General features: G+C 38.6%; 1 protein-coding gene across 1 annotated transcript in view; it reads left to right on the forward strand.

The window, feature by feature from the left end:
- LOC117345423 (probable serine/threonine-protein kinase drkD) overlaps window positions 1-15,727 on the forward strand; it is a 36,427-nt gene extending 20,700 nt beyond the window's left edge. The window contains exons 8-14 of the mRNA XM_033908498.1: window positions 308-454; window positions 2,955-3,108; window positions 7,333-7,443; window positions 9,943-10,012; window positions 10,598-10,785; window positions 11,156-11,284; window positions 13,764-15,727. Coding sequence (XP_033764389.1) covers window positions 308-454; window positions 2,955-3,108; window positions 7,333-7,443; window positions 9,943-10,012; window positions 10,598-10,785; window positions 11,156-11,284; window positions 13,764-13,871 — 907 coding nt within the window. The 3' untranslated portion in view covers window positions 13,872-15,727. The remainder of the gene's footprint in view (window positions 1-307; window positions 455-2,954; window positions 3,109-7,332; window positions 7,444-9,942; window positions 10,013-10,597; window positions 10,786-11,155; window positions 11,285-13,763) is intronic.
- Window positions 15,728-18,894: the final 3,167 nt, after the last annotated feature.

Below are 18,894 nucleotides of genomic sequence, written 5' to 3' on the forward strand. Positions count from 1 at the left end.
CATGTTGATATGGTATTTTCTCTAACAGACTTGGAGGGGTGTCTATATAGACACACATGTTGATATGTTATTTTCTCTAACAGACTTGGAGGGGGTGTCTATGGGGACACACATGTTGATATGTTATTTTCTCTAACAGACTTGGAGGGGGTGTCTATAGAGACACACATTGATATGTTTTTTTCTCTAACAGACTCGGAGGGGGTGTCTATATAGACACACATGTTGATATGTTATTTTCTCTAACAGACTTGGAGGGGGTGTCTATATATAGACACACACGTTGATATGTTATTTTCTCTAACAGACTTGGAGGGGGTGTCTATGGGGACACACATGTTGGACATTTGAATGGTACCAGGGTTGCTGTCAGTCGAATTACAATCAATATCCATGCTAACCAAGTCAATTCAGAGGTGCTGACATTTCTGAGGGAGGAAGTCTGGTTCTTGAGGTGAGTTATTTATTGTCACTTTAATAATGTGATCAATCAATTGAAAAAATAATTGGATATAGATTTAGATATAGGATTTTTTTTTTTTTTTTTTTTGTATTATTCAAAACCCTTAAGTTAATTCATCAGCCGAAACGGCTGGCGAAGGACCCAACGATCCAACTCTTTGGGTCTATCTTTTATATATCTCAAAATAATATTGATGTTTCTTACTCAGGAAAATTAACATGTAAAAAGAAATCAAATTCACCACGGTAATACTCGAGTTATTAAAAATTTCTGTAGAATCATACATATTTGTGGGACTCAAATATTGTAATATTGTTTAAACCTTGTTTTGTGGACACTTGATCATGAATTAGAGGTTTGATACTCATGGATCCACTTTAGTGACTGGTGACATTAAACAACAATATGTATGAGTTTGTGATTTAATATGACATCTTGGTTATTTTGAAATGTAGATATTTAATCCAAAATCATACAAACCAGGCATCAATACATCATATTATGTATTCTTAGTTTACGAATAAACAGATTTGACATTTAGACAAAGAGCACAGCTACAATGTTTTATAATAATCTTACTTACCTGACAATGCCTCGTTTATATAATCTCCCATGTCTATTGTCGTAGGTAATACACATTTAATTCTATTGTCTAGGGATATAAAGCCTACCCAATGACCTTGAGTAAGAAATTATGGGGCTTATTACAGGATCAATATTGTATCTGTTATAATCCAGTGTTTTGTTGATATTTATATGCAAATGATTAGCTTGCTCTTTTATTTGGAAAAAACAGTGGCTAGTATTGACTTTATGATATTATACATACGTCTGATGTTCTCCCCTTTACAATTTTGACAATTCTTTTGTTATTTTATATGAGGCTAACTAGAACAAGAGGCCCAAAGGGCCTTAACGGTCACCTGAGATTTGAAATATTTCGGCCAACTAAATTGACCCTTTTTGGCCCCACCCATCAGTCCTAATGGGGTCAGTCTATGAAGAGTATTTGATTCTAACAAATAGTTGATAAGAAGATTTTGGAAATTTCAGTCAATTTGACCCTTTTTGGCCCTGCCCACCAGCCCCTGGGGGTCAACCAGGGCCAACATGTACATAACATCAAACTGTAATTAAATGCTGATAATTTGAACCAAGTTAGAATGAATTCCAAATACAAATCCCACAAATAACAGTCAAAAATGTAATTTCCCTATATAAACTATAGTAAAGTTTACCCCCTCCCCAGGGGCAAACGTGAGACCCCAGGGTCATGAAATTCACAATTTTGGTAAAGCACCTTAAGACCCTTCCATCTATGAAGAGTATTTGATTCTACCATATCTGAGAGTAGAGAAGAAGATTTTTGAAATTTCAGTCAATTTTACCCTTTTTGGCCCCACCCACAAGCCCCTGGGGGTCAACTAGGGCCAACATGTACATACCATCAAACTGCCATCCCATGCTGATAATTTGAACCAAGTTAGAATAAATTCCAATAGAAATCCAACAAATAATAGTCAAAAATGTGATTTCCCTATATAAACTATAGTAAAGTTTACCCCCTCCCCAGGGGCAAACGTGAGACCCCAGGGTCATGAAATTCACAATTTTTGTAAAGCACCTTAAGACCCTTCCATCTATGAAGAGTATTTGATTCTACCACATCTGAGAGTAGGGAAGAAGATTTTTGAAATTTTAGTCAATTTGACCCTTTTTGGCCCCGCCCACCAGCCCCTGGGGGTCAATTAGGGCCAACACGTACATAACATCAAACTGTCATCCCATGCTGATAATTTGATACAAGTTAGAATGAATTTCAATACAAATCCAACAAATAATAGTCAAAAATGTGATTTCCCTATATAAACTATAGTAAAGTTTACCCCCTCCCCAGGGGCAAACGTGAGACCCCAGGGTCATGAAATTCACAATTTTGGTAAAGCACCTTAAGACCCTTCCATCTATGAAGAGTATTTGATTCTACCATATCTGAGAGTAGAGAAGAAGATTTTTAAAGTTTTAGTCAATTTTACCCTTTTTGGCCCCACCCCTCAGGCCCCTGGGGGGTGGGGACCATATAATTCACAATTTTGGTTGACCTTCAGCCGTAGAAACTTTCTGCCAAATTTCATTGAATTTTGTTAAGTGGTTTTGGAGAAGAAGTCGAAAATGTAAAAAGTTTACGGACGCACGACGCACGCCGGACGACGACGGACAAAAGGCGATTAGAATAGGTCACTTGAGACTTCGTCTCAGGTGACCTAAAAATAACAGCAACACACACATACAGTCCCCAAATGCCCCGCCCACCCAGACTGTACCACCTACAGCCAGTGTAGAATGCAAATGTAGATTCAATGTTACAACAATTTTGATTCGAAAAGCAAAGATTTTGTTATTTTTTATTTTCTTATTTGTTGTTATTATGTTGTCACTTCTTGTCGTGATCATGTTGTACTCATCGGAAACATTGTGTTATTCCTTTCAGTCGTCAGCGACATCGTAACATTGTGTCGATGATGGGCCTGTGTGTTGACAACAAACTGCCGTACATCATTTCCGAGTTTGTACATGGAGAGAGTGTGAAGTATTTTATACAGCATAGAGGCACCTCTCTCACCTGGCCACTCAGGATCAAAATCGTAAGTTGGCTAGCTACCGTTAGTCTACCGTAAAATTCTATATCTGATAAAAATAGCGACTAATGATCAAATTTTAAATTTTAATATGTTGGATATTCAAAGTCAATAGAGAAAAATCTTGATTGTTCATCTCTTGGGAGACAAAGTACCATGATAAACTCTTGTATAGGGTTCTGAGAGTAACGGAGATGAGGTACGTACCATTTGACACCGGGTTCCTGATTAGTACAACATAAACATGCAAAAAGAATACGCTAGTCAAAATTTCATACTTGACTCGACGCGGGTCAACAGTATGAAATTTTGACTAGGGTAAAGCGAGGGTCTATACGGACAGAATAAAACACCTAGGTGGGACTAAATGGGTGTTCTTGGGTAAATAAATATCTCATTTATCCATATATGTAAGGTAGGTTTTATGTCACTCCCGATTTTATTGTATTTGCACCAGATTCTTAGCGACACTAAACGGTGTCGGATATAATTCTACGTTTTCATATAGTAGTGCGCTCTGGCCCTACACCAGACATGGTGACAGGGCCAGAGAAAATTCGGGCTAACCTGAAGGCTGCTCCGGGGTCCATCCTCTGCTCTACTGTTTCATATTAAGTGTTTGTGTGGGGCAGACATTACCTACTCCTACATGTACATGGATTTTCCGCGGGTATAATCCAGTGTTTGTTCCTACCCAAACCACTTTGGCGATATAGAATTTATTCAGTTATGCAGATGTTGTGTGTGTGAATTGATAACAACAGATAAACAGGGGATACACACATGTCCTGAGATCATGAGCATGTACATTAAAAGTGAAGACTATAGGTGACATTACTAGCTCAAACTAGAGGGAATTTCCCTTCAACCTAGTGGTAGGATGTTTGCCTCGAGAGCGAGAGGTCATTAGTTAGAAGCCCGACACGGACATGGTATTTTTCATTACTCCTTCCTATTACCGATTTGGTGCGGTTGACCAAACCAAGTGAAAGATATAGGAGAATGAGAGGCTTCCCTGGAGATAAAGAACCTGGGTTATGGTTGTTTTTGGGGGCGAAGACTTTGTGAATGAGGGAGTAGTGTACAAGTAGAGAGTATAAGGTCGCCTTACAAGCTCAGACTAATATGAATTTCCCTCTAGCCTAGTGGTACATTGTATGTTTGCCTTGAGAGCAAAAAGTCACTTGTTCAAGCCCCGGCACAGGCAGGGTATTTTTCATTACTCCTTCTGTTGTGTTTATGCTTCTAAGAATGATTCATGCTAGTGTTCTGCCATATTTTTAGCCCACCATCATCAGATGGTGGGCTGTTCAAATCGCCCTGCGTCCGTGGTCCGTCGTCCGTCCGTCCCTCCGTCCGTCCGTCCGTCCGTCCCTCCGTCCGTAAACAATTCTTGTTATCGCTATTTCTCAGAAAGTACTGAAGGGATCTTTCTCAAATTTCATATGTAGGTTCCCCTTGGTGCCTAGTTATGCATATTGCGTTTTGAGACCAATCTGAAAACAACATGGCCGACAGGCAGCCATCTTGGATTTTGACAATTGAAGTTTGTTATCGCTATTTCTGAGAAAGTACTGAAGGGATCTTTCTCAAATTTCATATGCAGGTTCCCCTTGGTGCCTAGTTATGCATATTGCGATTTGAGACCAATTGGAAAACAACATGGCCGACAGGCAGCCATCTTGGATTTTGACAATTGAAGTTTGTTATCGCTATTTCTGAGAAAGCACTGAATGGATCTTTCTTAAATTTCATATGTAGGTTTCCCTTGGTGCCTAGTTATGCATATTGCGTTTTGAGACCAATCTGAAAACAACATGGCCGACAGGCAGCCATCTTGGATTTTGACAACTGAAATTTGTTATCGCTATTTCTGAGAAAGTACTAAAGGGATCTTTCTCAAATTTCATATGCAGGTTCCCCTTGGTGCCTAGTTATGCATATTGCGTTTTGAGACCAATCTGAAAACAACATGGCCGACAGGCAGCCATCTTGGATTTTGACAATTGAAGTTTGTTATCGCTATTTCTGAGAAAGTACTGAATGGATCTTTCTGAAATTTCATATGTAGGTTTCCCTTGGTGCCTAGTTATGCATATTGCGTTTTGAGACCAATCTGAAAACAACATGGCCGACAGGCAGCCATCTTGGATTTTGACAATTGAAATTTGTTATCGCTATTTCTGAGAAAGTACTGAAGGGATCTTTCTCAAATTTCATATGCAGGTTCCCCTTGGTGCCTAGTTATGCATATTGCGATTTGAGACCAATTGGAAAACAACATGGCCGACAGGCAGCCATCTTGGATTTTGACAATTGAAGTTTGTTATCGCTATTTCTGAGAAAGCACTGAATGGATCTTTCTTAAATTTGATATGTAGGTTTGCCTTGGTGCCTAGTTATGCATATTGCGTTTTGAGACCAATCTGAAAACAACATGGCCGACAGGCAGCCATCTTGGATTTTGACAATTGAAGTTTGTTATCGCTATTTCTGAGAAAGTACTGAAGGGATCTTTCTCAAATTTCATATGCAGGTTCCCCTTGGTGCCTAGTTATGCATATTGCGATTTGAGACCAATTGGAAAACAACATGGCCGACAGGCAGCCATCTTGGATTTTGACAATTGAAGTTTGTTATCGCTATTTCTGAGAAAGCACTGAATGGATCTTTCTTAAATTTCATATGTAGGTTTCCCTTGGTGCCTAGTTATGCATATTGCGTTTTGAGACCAATCTGAAAACAACATGGCCGACAGGCAGCCATCTTGGATTTTGACAATTGAAATTTGTTATCGCTATTTCTGAGAAAGTACTGAAGGGATCTTTCTCAAATTTCATATGCAGGTTCCCCTTGGTGCCTAGTTATGCATATTGCGTTTTGAGACCAATCTGAAAACAACATGGCCGACAGGCAGCCATCTTGGATTTTGACAATTGAAATTTGTTATCGCTATTTCTGAGAAAGTACTGAATGGATCTTTCTGAAATTTCATATGTAGGTTTCCCTTGGTGCCTAGTTATGCATATTGCGTTTTGAGACCAATCTGAAAACAACATGGCCGACAGGCAGCCATCTTGGATTTTGACAATTGAAGTTTGTTATCGCTATTTCTGAGAAAGTACTGAATGGATCTTTCTGAAATTTCATATGTAGGTTTCCCTTGGTGCCTAGTTATGCATATTGCGTTTTGAGACCAATCTGAAAACAACATGGCTGACAGGCAGCCATCTTGGATTTTGACAATTGAAGTTTGTTATCACTATTTCTGAGAAAGTACTGAATGGATCTTTCTGAAATTTCACATGTAGGTTTCCCTTGGTGCCTTGTTATGCATATTGCGTTTTGAGACCAATCTGAAAACAACATGGCCGACAGGCAGCCATCTTGGATTTTGACAATTGAAGTTTGTTATCACTATTTCTGAGAAAGTACTTAATGGATCTTTCTGAAACTTCATATGTAATTTTCCCTTGGTGCCTAGTTATGCATATTGCATTTTGAGACCAATCTGAAAATAACATGACCGACAGGCAGCCATCTTGGATTTTGACAATTGAAGTTTGTTATCGCTATTTCTGAGAAAATACTGAAGGGATCTTTCTCAAATTTCATTTTGAGGTTCCCCTTGGTGCCTCATTATGCTTATTGTATTTTGAGATCAATTGGAAAACAATATGGCTGACAGACCGCCATCTTGAATTTTGACAATTGAAGTTTGTTATCTCTATTTCTCAAAGTACTGAATGGATCTTTCTCAAATTTCATAAGTAGGTTCCCCTTGGTCCCTTGTATTGCATTTTTGGACCAGTCTGTCCTGAAAACAACCTGGCAAACAAACAGCCATTATCATTCAATCTCAGATTTCTTATATAGCTAGGATTCCCTAGTTTGAAAAGTACTGGATGGATGTCTCAATTTGCACAGATTAGTAAAATGAAGGGAAAAGTAGAGAAAAGATCAATCTGACATGGAACCTATGAAGATCATTCAATGGTGGGCGCCAAGATCCCTCTGGGATCTCTTGTTTATCACACAATCCTTCAGGGTTCTCATAACCTAATCCGGGGCACGAAGAGAGATGCCAAGGGAGATAACTCTGTTAAAAGACAATCCAATTATACAACACCTTCCTATTACACATGGAAGTAATTCAAAGTCTGGCGTTCTGGAATGAGATGTTTTACCGTATTTGAATATTTGTACCATGTTTTCTTTTTCATTCCTCAGTGTCTACAGACCTCTGATGGCATGGCATACCTTCACTCTACAAAGCCAACCATCTTACACAGAGACCTGCGCTGTGCAAATATTTTTATTACTGATAAAAGTATTGTCAAGGTATGACCAGACTTTAACAGTGTTATAATACCACTCACTTTGTAAGGGGGTGATCGTAATCACATGCCCTGTATGTCCGTGTCTGTCAGAGCAATGCTTGTAAAGGGGTGATCGTAATCACATGTGTATGTCCGTGTCTGTCAGAACAATGCTTGTAAGGGAGTGATCGTAATCGCATGCCCTGTATGTCCGTGTCTGTCAGAGCAATGCTTGTAAGGGGGTGATCGTAATCACATGCCCTGTATGTCCGTGTCTGTCAGAGCAATGCTTGTAAGGGGGTGATCGTAATCATATTCTCTGACATCTGTGAATATGTCTGTCGGAGCAATGCTTGTAAGGGGGTGATCGTAATCACATGCCCTGTATGTCCGTGTCTGTCAGAGCAATGCTTGTAAGGGAGTGATCGTAATCACATGCCCTGTATGTCCGTGTCTGTCAGAGCAATGCTTGTAAGGGAGTGATCGTAATCACATGCCCTGTATGTCCGTGTCTGTCAGAGCAATGCTTGTAAGGGAGTGATCGTTATCATATTCTCTGACATCTGTGAATATGTCTGTCGGACCAATGTTTGTAAGGGAGTGATCGTAATCATATTCTCTGTACATCCCTGAATATGTCTGTCGGACCAATGTTTGTAAGGGAGTGATCGTAATCACATGTCCTGTATGTCCGTGTCTGTCGGACCAATGTTTGTAAGGGAGTGATCGTAATCACATGCCCTGTATGTCCGTGTCTGTCAGAGCAATGCTTGTAAGGGGGTGATCATAATCACATGCCCTGTATGTCCGTGTCTGTCAGAGCAATGCTTGTAAGGGGGTGATCGTAATCACATGTCCTGTATATCCGTGTCTGTCAGAGCAATGTTTGTAAGGGGGTGATCGTAATCACATGTGTATGTCCGTGTCTGTCAGAGCAATGTTTGTAAGGGGGTGATCGTAATCGCATGCCCTGTATATCCGTGTCTGTCAGAGCAATGTTTGTAAGGGGGTGATCGTAATCACATGCCCTGTATGTCTGTGTCTGTCAGAGCAATGCTTGTAAGGGGGTGATCGTAATCACATGCCCTGTATGTCCGTGTCTGTCAGAGCAATGCTTGTAAGGGGGTGATCGTAATCACATGCCCTGTATGTCCGTGTCTGTCAGAGCAATGCTTGTAAGGGAGTGATCGTAATCACATGCCCTGTATGTCCGTGTCTGTCGGAGCAATGCTTGTAAGGGAGTGATCGTAATCACATTCTCTGTACATCCCTGAATATGTCTGTTGGAGCAATGCTTGTAAGGGAGTGATCGTAATCATATTCTCTGACATCTGTGAATATGTCTGTCGGAGCAATGTTTGTAAGGGAGAGATCGTAATCACATTCTCTGTACATCCCTGAATATGTCTGTTGGACCAATGTTTGTAAGGGAGTGATCGTAATCACATGTCCTGTATGTCCGTGTCTGTCGGAGCAATGTTTGTGTACCAGTTATCTCCTGAACTCCTAGACAGATTTAGACCATATTCACTACATACCATTACAAATCCTGATGATCATTGGTCAAGGTTAAAAGTTGTAAGCACACATGATTACTTTTAAGGGTAGGATGGGGTATATCTATGTGAGCCCCGGCTCGATTATTGCTTTTATTTTTCCATGAACATCTACTATATACAATTAAGGATTTGTAACTTAATAAATCTACATTTATCATCAATTGGTTCAAACTGTGAACTTCAATGAAAGGATCCAGATGGCTTGAGTTATATATAAACATGTATTCTGATAATAGTATGGTCGGGTGGTACAATAGGTAACCACCTAGCCAACAGAGGTTCCATTACCCATTAAAGGTATGCGGTCACCTGTCTGACCTCGGTAGATTTTCTCTGGGTACTCTGGTTTCCCCTAAAAGTAATATCTTGATTCCCACTCCCTGTTATTTTATCTGGACCAGTGTGTTTGCCTTGTAAACAGTCAGGGTCATTTTGAAGCAGGCTCTCCTTGTAGTAGTTGGTGACTACCCCACTGAACAACATATGGGAGGCCTGTCACCTGCCATAGAGAGCAATTAGGGTAAAGTGTTTTGCCCAAGGACACAACTATAACACCACAGACAGGCTTTTTCCTGAGTTTCCTTTTTCAGAGTTTCCGGAGACACCCAACATGGGTATAGGGGGCGTCGAACCAAACACCTTTGACCTTTACCCGAGGTTACGTGGCCGGCTCTCTAAGCTAGCATGGCCCCCATCTGGCCCCAATAAATTATGTGATCAATATGTTTGCATTACTTACTTACCAGGTATAATTTGTGGATGAAAATAGAAATATCTTAATTACACGTACAGTGTATCACAAAAAAAAAAAAAAAACACGATAAAAAACAATAGCTTTTCTCTAACGTTAAATGTTGATGTAAAATATTATCTTTGTTTTCGAATATCATTGTTTACTCTGATTGTTGTCTTTGTTGATCGCTATTGTCTTGTCCATGATTAGAACCATTGTCTCCTAACAGGTTGGAGATTTTGGCCTAATCAAACTTATACAACCATTCCGGGAGGCGTGTAAGGCGGAGGACTGTTGCTGTAAGTGTTTTAGCGAGAATGTAATGATTGTTCTGTGAGATTTCATAAAATATGGAGTATATTAATGAATTGCTGTCATATAGTACCTGTGTTAGGATAATGTGATGGATACCTGGCTTGTTCTATAATGTAATACAGTGAACAATTGTTGAGAAAAACATACTGCCAGGGTCAAATTCACCACTGGCCAACTCAATTTGCACTCTTCTCCTTCTAGAGTATAACTTCCGGTCACTCAATTTGTAGCTCTTCCGCTTCTGGAAAATATTCTACCTCTTCCATCTCGAAGCTGGAAGATTTATCTTCCATGTTGGCAGCGACCATGTTTAAGATAAACTTAAAAACTTTGTTTTGGGTTATGTTCTTACGGTTTACTCGATTTACATATAACGGAATGCGATCTTCTTAGAAGGCTTAAGACTCTTCCGAGAAGAAAGAGTTGGCCTCTGGAGTCAAATTTGCCAGTTTTATGAATAAAATTAATTTGGGAGTTTTCACTTATATTTTCAAATATAAATTATATGTTATAACCAAAATCTTACACGTACCTGTATAAATTATAACGTGTTTTCCATCGTGATACAGGTCAGCGTCACCAAAGTGCTTGTCCGATGTCAGTACGATGGACCGCCCCGGAGGTGCTACAGAATCCAGCGTCCAAGGAAGCTGAAGGGTTCATTACAACAAGTTCGGACGTGTTCTCCTTCGGGATGATCCTGTTGGAACTTATCACCAGGGAGGATCCGTTCGATGAAGTGGAATCAGAACAACAGGTAAACTGCTGTCAACATTGATTAGATATTAGACTTTATTACATTTTTACCAGTGAAATATCAAAAATTATTCATTCTATAAAAGTGGAAAATATCACTTTTGCTGATTTGACCAATCAAATTAATGATTAGAAAATACCAAAATAATTGACCAATCAGAAAGCCCGACATATATGTCAGCACCTGGACAGGGGGAACTACTTTTTTTGCATGCAAACTTTCGCAGTAGGCCTAGTTAGCATACGGGTAGGTTTTTCGTTGATAAAAAATGTAATAAACAGAATATCTAATAGTGTCCTCAGTAATACCAAATATATTTCACTCGTGTGGCTTTTTATCACTCCCTTTACAAACTCTTCACCATTTCCAGGTGTCTGATCTGATACAGGAAGGGGCCGAGCCAGAACTTCCTCAGGACGTACAGATACTGCCACAGTATAAAACTCTAATGCAGCAGTGCTGGAACAGCCAGCCCGAACATAGACCCTCATTTAAACAGGTATAATCTTTATACAACCATTCACTGTAGTAAATTCTCAACACTTCAGATTCAATATTGTATACAACAAACTCAAATTAAACTATGTGGTCTAATCATAACCATTACACTGAAACTGTTATGTTTATGTGCATGTTTATATGTATGCATATGTATGTACATGTATATGTGTATGTGTATCTGATAAAGTCATATGGTTTAATATTCTCTTGTGTACAGCCAGAAACAATTAACAAAGTCACTTAGGGCTATTCCTGTAAAATATCTACCCAACCCCAGGACTCCAGTTTTTGTTTAGGGGTACCACCTATAGGGTCCAGTAAAATATCTACCCCACCCCCAAGACTCCAGTTTTTGTCTAGGGGTACCACCTATAGGGGTATTTTTTGGTGATTTCCTTTATATGTAATAGAAGTAAAAGGTAGGAAACCCAACCATGGACAGAAGTGAATCATTCTGGAGTCCTGGGGTCAGGTAGATGTTATAATGGAATAGCCCTTAAACATCTCATTGTTTGGTAGATATGTTTTTACTAACCTTGGTTCAAATATCTAACAATATAACACACCTTTTTAGCTCCGAACGACCAAGGTGAGCTTATGCCATACCGTGGCGTCCGTCGTCCGTCCGTCCATCCGTCTGTTGTCTGTCCATCAACAATTGACTTATTTGACTTCTTCTTCATAACCGCTGATCGGAATTTGACCAAATTTGGTCAGAAGCATCCCTATGGGTAGGGGACTCAAAATTGTACAAATGATGGGGCTGACCCCCTGGGGGCCTCTGGGGCGGGGCCAAAAGGGGTCAATTTGGCGCTATTGATATAAACGACTTCTTCTCTGAAACCAAGCAATGGCTATCGCTCATATTTGCCTGATAGCATCACTATGGGGTGGGGATTCAAAATTGTACAAATGATGGGGCTGACCCCTAAGGGGCCTGAGGAGTGGGGCCGAATGGGGTCAATCCGGCTATATTGATATAAACGACTTCTTTTCTGAAACCGAGCAATGGCTGTCGCTCATATTTGCTTGGTAGCATCACTATGGGGTGGGGATTCAAAATTTTACAAATGATAGCGCTGACCACCCAGGGGCCTGAAGGGCGGGGCCAAATGTGGTCAATTGGGCTATATTCATATAATTTACTTCTTCTTCTGAACCAAGCAATGGATATCTCTCATATTTTACTGGTAGCATCACCTTGGGGTAGGAATTTGAAATTGCCCAAATGACAGGGTCAATTGGTCAATTTGTTTAAACAACTTCTTCTCTGAAACTAAGCAATGGATATATTACTCACATTTGTATGGTAGCATGGTTATGGGGTGGGGATTCAAAATTGTAAAAATGTTGGGGTTGACCCGGGCCGCCAGGGGGCTGCGGGGTGAGTCCAAAAGGGGTCAATTTGGCTAAATTGATTTAAACAACTTATTCTCTGAAACTAAGCAATGGTTTGACTGGTAGCATATCCTATTGGGGTAGGGATTCAAAATTGCATAAAGGAAGGAGCTGACCCCACAGGGGGCAGAGGGCAAAAGGGGTCAATTGGTCTGAACAAGTTCTTCTCTGAAACTAAGCAATGGATATCACTCACATTTGTGTGGTAGCATCCCTATGGGGTCGCGCCAAAAGTCAATTCCATTTCATGGATTAATGCACTTTTGGCATTTTTAGTATTAAAATAAAACCAATGTACATGTACCCATATAAAATGCTTATGATATATATTGACATAGCAATACCAGCAACAAATATACTTAAGCATCATTCTTGTTTCATATCTCATGAAGTCAGGTGAGCGATGCAGGCCCTCTGGGCCTCTTGTTTAAATTGAAGGATATTTTCCAAATGTTTATTAAAATGTCATGTGATTCTGCCACAAGACACCTAGCATTATCCTTCGTCCACGTGTACGTCCATGTGTGGTTGCGTGTCTGTCTGTTCGTCCATGTGTGGGTGCGTGTCTGTCTGTTCGTCCACGTGTACGTCCATGTGTGGGTGCGTGTCTGTCTGTACGTCCACGTGTACGTCCATGTGTGGGTGCATGTCGGTCTGTCCATCAATAGATTTGGTTATTAACTCACAACTGATCAGCAATGACTGGAAAGGAGAGAAAGACACTTTAGATAATTGCTGTTTATTCAATATGGAAAATGGATTTATAATTTCTTTTTCAAATTTGGACCTTTTGCTCTTTTGCATTTACCTCCATTTTTCCATCAAAATATTTCAAGGATTTAAAGCAAATATCAGGATCACTTTTAATTAATTTTATGATGTTATTTAAATTAAATTTTAGAAGTGGTACTGTTATTATGTCATATTTATACCAGTGACAAAATATGTAATTCATAGAAATGACAAAATATAATGATGTTGTTTGAATGTACACTTTGTAGTAGCCATACTAATATTATCATAAATATGAGAAGACATTTACCAGGTACATAAAACTTTTTTTTTTGTTACATTTCTAGGTTGCCACAAGATTAAAAGAGCTGATTCCACAAGCAAGAAACTTCCAGAAAGCTCTCAACACCAAAGACAAAATCCAGAAACCTGTAACACCGACGAGTGTTGTCTGAAGTTAAAAAGAAACTTCCAGAAAGTCCTCAACACTAGAAAACAAAATCCAGAAACCTCATCACCAGCGAGTGTTGTCTGAATGTAACAGAGCACATGATTATATAAATCTAAATCACTGCTGTCTGCATGCACACACAAGATTTAAAGTTTGTGTTTTACAATTTTTTGTATTGATTTATTAAATTTTACTGTATGTCTGTGAGCTCTTCCTTATTCAGAACTAATTGGTCCTCACAGACCTGGCTTGGTTTCTATTGTAGTTCAATAGAAATATGTATTTTGGTAGGTGATTTCAGTGCCATCCGATTGTTGAATTATTTGTTAATACAAATGTACATGTATTGTATGTGTGCCCATATATAAACATACAACCGTTATAGTCAGCCATACCAGTAACACTGCCAAATGTCGGCCATACTAGTAGCACTGCCTAATATCGGCCCATTGTTACTGTTTTACCTGCCTATAAATTTTTCAAAATTTAGCAACCAAACTCCCAATTTAATGTTTTGAAGATTGCGTGGTGCTTGGAATTATTTACCTTAGTTTTTCTCCACTTTCTAATTGATGCCATTTTTTTTTTTTTTTTTTTTTGCAATTTCTCGCTTATGTCATATAAAAATTCCCAATTTTGTCCATATGGTAATTTCCCAAATTGACCAGGAAAAACACTGCATATATAACTAATAGATAGCGAGTCTTCAAACTCCAAGGGTTCCACTTTTGGATATACACATTTTGACGAAGTCTCAAGTCTCGGGTGCCTATTGTGATTGCCTTTTATACGACACTGTGTGTCTTCTGTTGTTTACAGTTAACATTTTAGACTTTTGAATGACCTTAACCTACTTTCAAGGTCACAGGGCTGAGACGTGGTTAATGTTGGCTTAAACGGAAAAGCATCTGTCAGTGTACACATCAAAACTCAGGTGGCCATTAAGGCTCCTGGGTTGCTTTATTTTCGCAATTGATCGGGGAATCAAACCCAAGCCACTTAAGCGTAATGCAATCCTTAGATTCACAAGGTGCTAAGTCATAGTTATATACTGCTAAATATCTGGTACATATCAGCAAGAAAAATAATTGCAATTTACAAAATTTGATTTATTATTGTGATAAGCATTTGTGAATGATTTAGTAATCAACTGGGCGGTTGATATTGCGCCATCAAACAGAAGATGACCACATGGCTGGGATCCTAGGTGGAATCTAGATCTTATTGTCTGGAAAGTGTGATAAACAATACACATGTCTTTCTTTCTTGAATGTGAAGTGCCTTGGAATAATTATAAATGAAATATATTTCTATATATATTTTTATACATTAAGAAAACTGGTAGTATAATTGTATTTGTTTAAAACTAATCATAACTGTTGTCAAATGTAGCATGTGAATTCATATGTATGTTAAACATATACAATCAAGCGTTGTTATCTTGTATATTTTCATTATAATTTTTACCATAATTTGATTGGAACTAAATTTTTACTTAAACAGAGTATTTGAGTTATCAGAGTCCGAGGTAATGAAGTTAGACTGAGATGATGAAGTTAGACTGAGGTAATGAAGTTAGACTGAGATGATGAAGTTAGACTGAGATGATGAAGTTAGACTGAGATGATGAAGTTAGACTGTACATATATTTGTATCACTCCTTCCTGTTACATATGTAAATATGATATTTCTTGTAAATGATCATTAATTCTGCTATGTTCCAGTGCCTTTGTTCCCTTTCTTTTGTTTGTACTTAATGTACCGTAAATATTCGCGTATAGTGTGTACTCGTGTATAGTGTGTACTCTTGTATAGTGTGTACTCGTGTATAGTGTGTACCCGTGTATAGTGTGTACTCGTGTATAGTGTGTACTCGTGTATAGTGTGTACTCGTGTATATTGTGTACTCGTGTATAGTGTGTACCTGTGTATAGTGTGTACTCTTGTATAGTGTGTACTCGCGTATAGTGTGTACTCGTGTATAGTGTGTACTCGTGTATAGTGTGTACTCGTGTAGTGTGTACTCGCGTATAGTGTGTACTCTTGTATAGTGTGTACTCGTGTATAGTGTGTACAGTGTGTACTCTTGTATAGTGTGTACTCGCGTATAGTGTGTACTCGTGTATAGTGTGTACTCGTGTATAGTGTGTACTTGTGTATAGCGTTTACTCGCGTATAGTGTGTACCCGTGTATAGTGTGTACTCGCGTATAGTGTGTACTCGTGTATAGTGTGTACTCGTGTATAGTGTGTACCCGTGTATAGTGTGTACCCGTGTATAGTGTGTACTCGCGTATAGTGTGTACTCGCGTATGGTGTGTACTCGCGTATGGTGTGTACTCGTGTATGGTGTGTTCTCGTGTATGGTGTGTACTCGTGTATGGTGTGTACTCGTGTATAGTGTGTACTCGTGTATAGTGTGTACTCGTGTATAGTGTGTACTCGCGTATAGTGTGTACTCGTGTATAGTGTGTACTCGTGTATAGTGAATATTTACTGTATATTATATGTGTCTGCTAGTCCATTCAATTGTAATAAAAAATGTATTTTAAGTCATCCACAAAACCAAAGATTTCTAATTTACTTTTCCACTTCAAAGGATGAAGATTACATTAATGATGAATTTGTTGTTAATTTGCACACTTGGTTATCTAAAAGGTCAAATACCATATAAATGTCCTCAAATAAGCTCCTTGTGTAAAAGTTTAGTTTCATATTTACCCCCCAAAGCTCCTCCCCTATAAGTTTAGTACTGTTTTACCCTCAACTAAGCCCCTCTTCCCTAGTGTGAAAGTTAAGTACCATATTTATCCTCAAACTTAAGGAAGTTTTAATTTTGAATTTAGATTTTAGGGATATATTTTGTACAGTGTAAGATATAAATTTGGATTTTCCGGATTGGATGCTTATGAATGAAAGCATTGTATAGTAATCAGAATCATTGTTTTCCTAAATTATACTCTCATGATCACATAGCCAAGAATGATTATACTCTCATGATCACATAGCCAAGAATGTTATAGATTTTACCTGTACATATACACCTTTTTTTGTTATTATTCATATTTTACTGAATAATATTTTTGATAAATCAATTTTCTACAAATATAAATGACTTGTTATACCCCCGCAACGAAGTTAGGGGGGGTATACTGGAATCAGGTTGTCTGTCCATCCGTCCGTCCGTCCGTCCGTCTGTAGACGCATTTTGTCCGGACAACTCCTCCTAATCCGATGGGCCAATTCCGATGAAACTTCACACAAATATTAATGATCATGTGTAGATGTGCATGCCACTTTATTTTTCTCAAATTTATGGTTGCTATGGCAACTGGTCACTATAAACAGGTTTTCTGATAAGAACCATAACTTTAAGTTTGTCCGGACAACTCCTCCTAAACTAAATGGCCAATTTCAATGAAACTTCACACAAACATAGAGGACCATGTGTAGATGTGCATGCCACTTTATTTTTCTCAAAATTATGGTTGCTATGGCAACTGGTCACTATTAACAGGTTTTCCGATAAGAACCATAACTTTTAAGTTTGTCCGGACAACTCCTCCTAAACCGAAGGGCTGATTTCAATGAAACTTCACACAAATATAGAGGACCATGTGTAGATGTGCATGCCACTTGATTTTTCTCAAAATTATGGTTGCTATGACAACTGGTCACTATAAACAGGTTTTCTGATAAGAACCATAACTTTAAGTTTGTCCGGACAACTCCTCCTAAACCGAAGGGCCGATTTCAATGAAACTTCACACAAATATAGAGAACTATGTGTAGATGTGCATGCCACTTTTTTTTTTCTCAAAATTATGGTTGCTATGGCAACTGGTCACTATATTACTGGGTTATCTTAGCCTCTAATTAACCGTTCCAATTCACCATTGACTCGTGCAGATTGCGGGGGTATTAGTCAGCCATGCTGGTGACAGTTCTAGTTTTGGTTGTCAATATTATCATTGTATATTTGTGGTCTTCCATATCTTTTTACATATGCATAAAATAGGGCATACAACATGTATTTGTTAATTACTCTCTTAGAAATATTGAACGATATTTACTTTACAAATGTCAGATATTCCATAAAATTGAGTTCTTGCCTCGTATTAGCTCCAGCATTGAAATGAATTATACTAGTAAAACATTGGCTTCATGCATCCATTCTGAAGTAAATGTAGCATTTTAATGTACACTAATATACTTTTTTTTTAAATTAGTGCTTTGTGTGAATGTGTTTAATGAGTTTCATCATTAATTTACCAGTTTGACAATCTCGTTATAAGTGTGAATGCAGGACTGCTTTGCATTCGTTAATCAGTGCAATCAACCTTTATCTATGTATATGTATAATTAATGAAGTGTGATTGAAAAATTCATATATTAAGTTTAATGCTGAAAAATATACCTTGTTAATACTACATCGTTTTGTTCTAATCCATTTCTATATACATGATCTCCTTTTAGATTAACTTTAATGTTGTAAAATAATACTTTGGTTTTGCCTTGGACCGATGAGCTTATGTCATGGAGCAGTGCGCGGCGTCCGTCAAATTTTCCCCTTTAAATCACTATATAGTGTCACTATCAGTCATGGACCAATCAGTGGATTTTTACTAAATTTTGTTTCATGCATTCTTTGGTGAAGGGGAACCAATTGTGTATAAAGGTGGGTCTGGATCTCCAGGGGCGAGGCCAGTAGGGGAAATACAGCAAATTAATTCAAAGTGCTCATAAACAGTAGGTCTGGCCCCCAAAGGGCCTGAGGGGTTGGGGCCCAATTGGGGAAATACAATCTTTAAAATCTTTCTTCTGTATAGATAATGTATAGTGTTATGTCCTAATCACTGTAATTTCCAGGTGGAGCAATAAATTAAAGGCCCTCTGATTTTCCTTTACATGTACTGTAAAGGGTTTTTGTTTTCATGGCTCAAAATTTCCTTCGTTTTGCTAGAATTTGCTTACTTTAGATATAATCATAATATTTCATTAAGTTAACAAGAGGCCCAATGGGCCTGT

The sequence above is a fragment of the Pecten maximus genome, chromosome 16 (assembly GCF_902652985.1).
Source record: "Pecten maximus chromosome 16, xPecMax1.1, whole genome shotgun sequence".
Classification (NCBI taxonomy): Eukaryota; Metazoa; Mollusca; class Bivalvia; order Pectinida; family Pectinidae; genus Pecten; species Pecten maximus.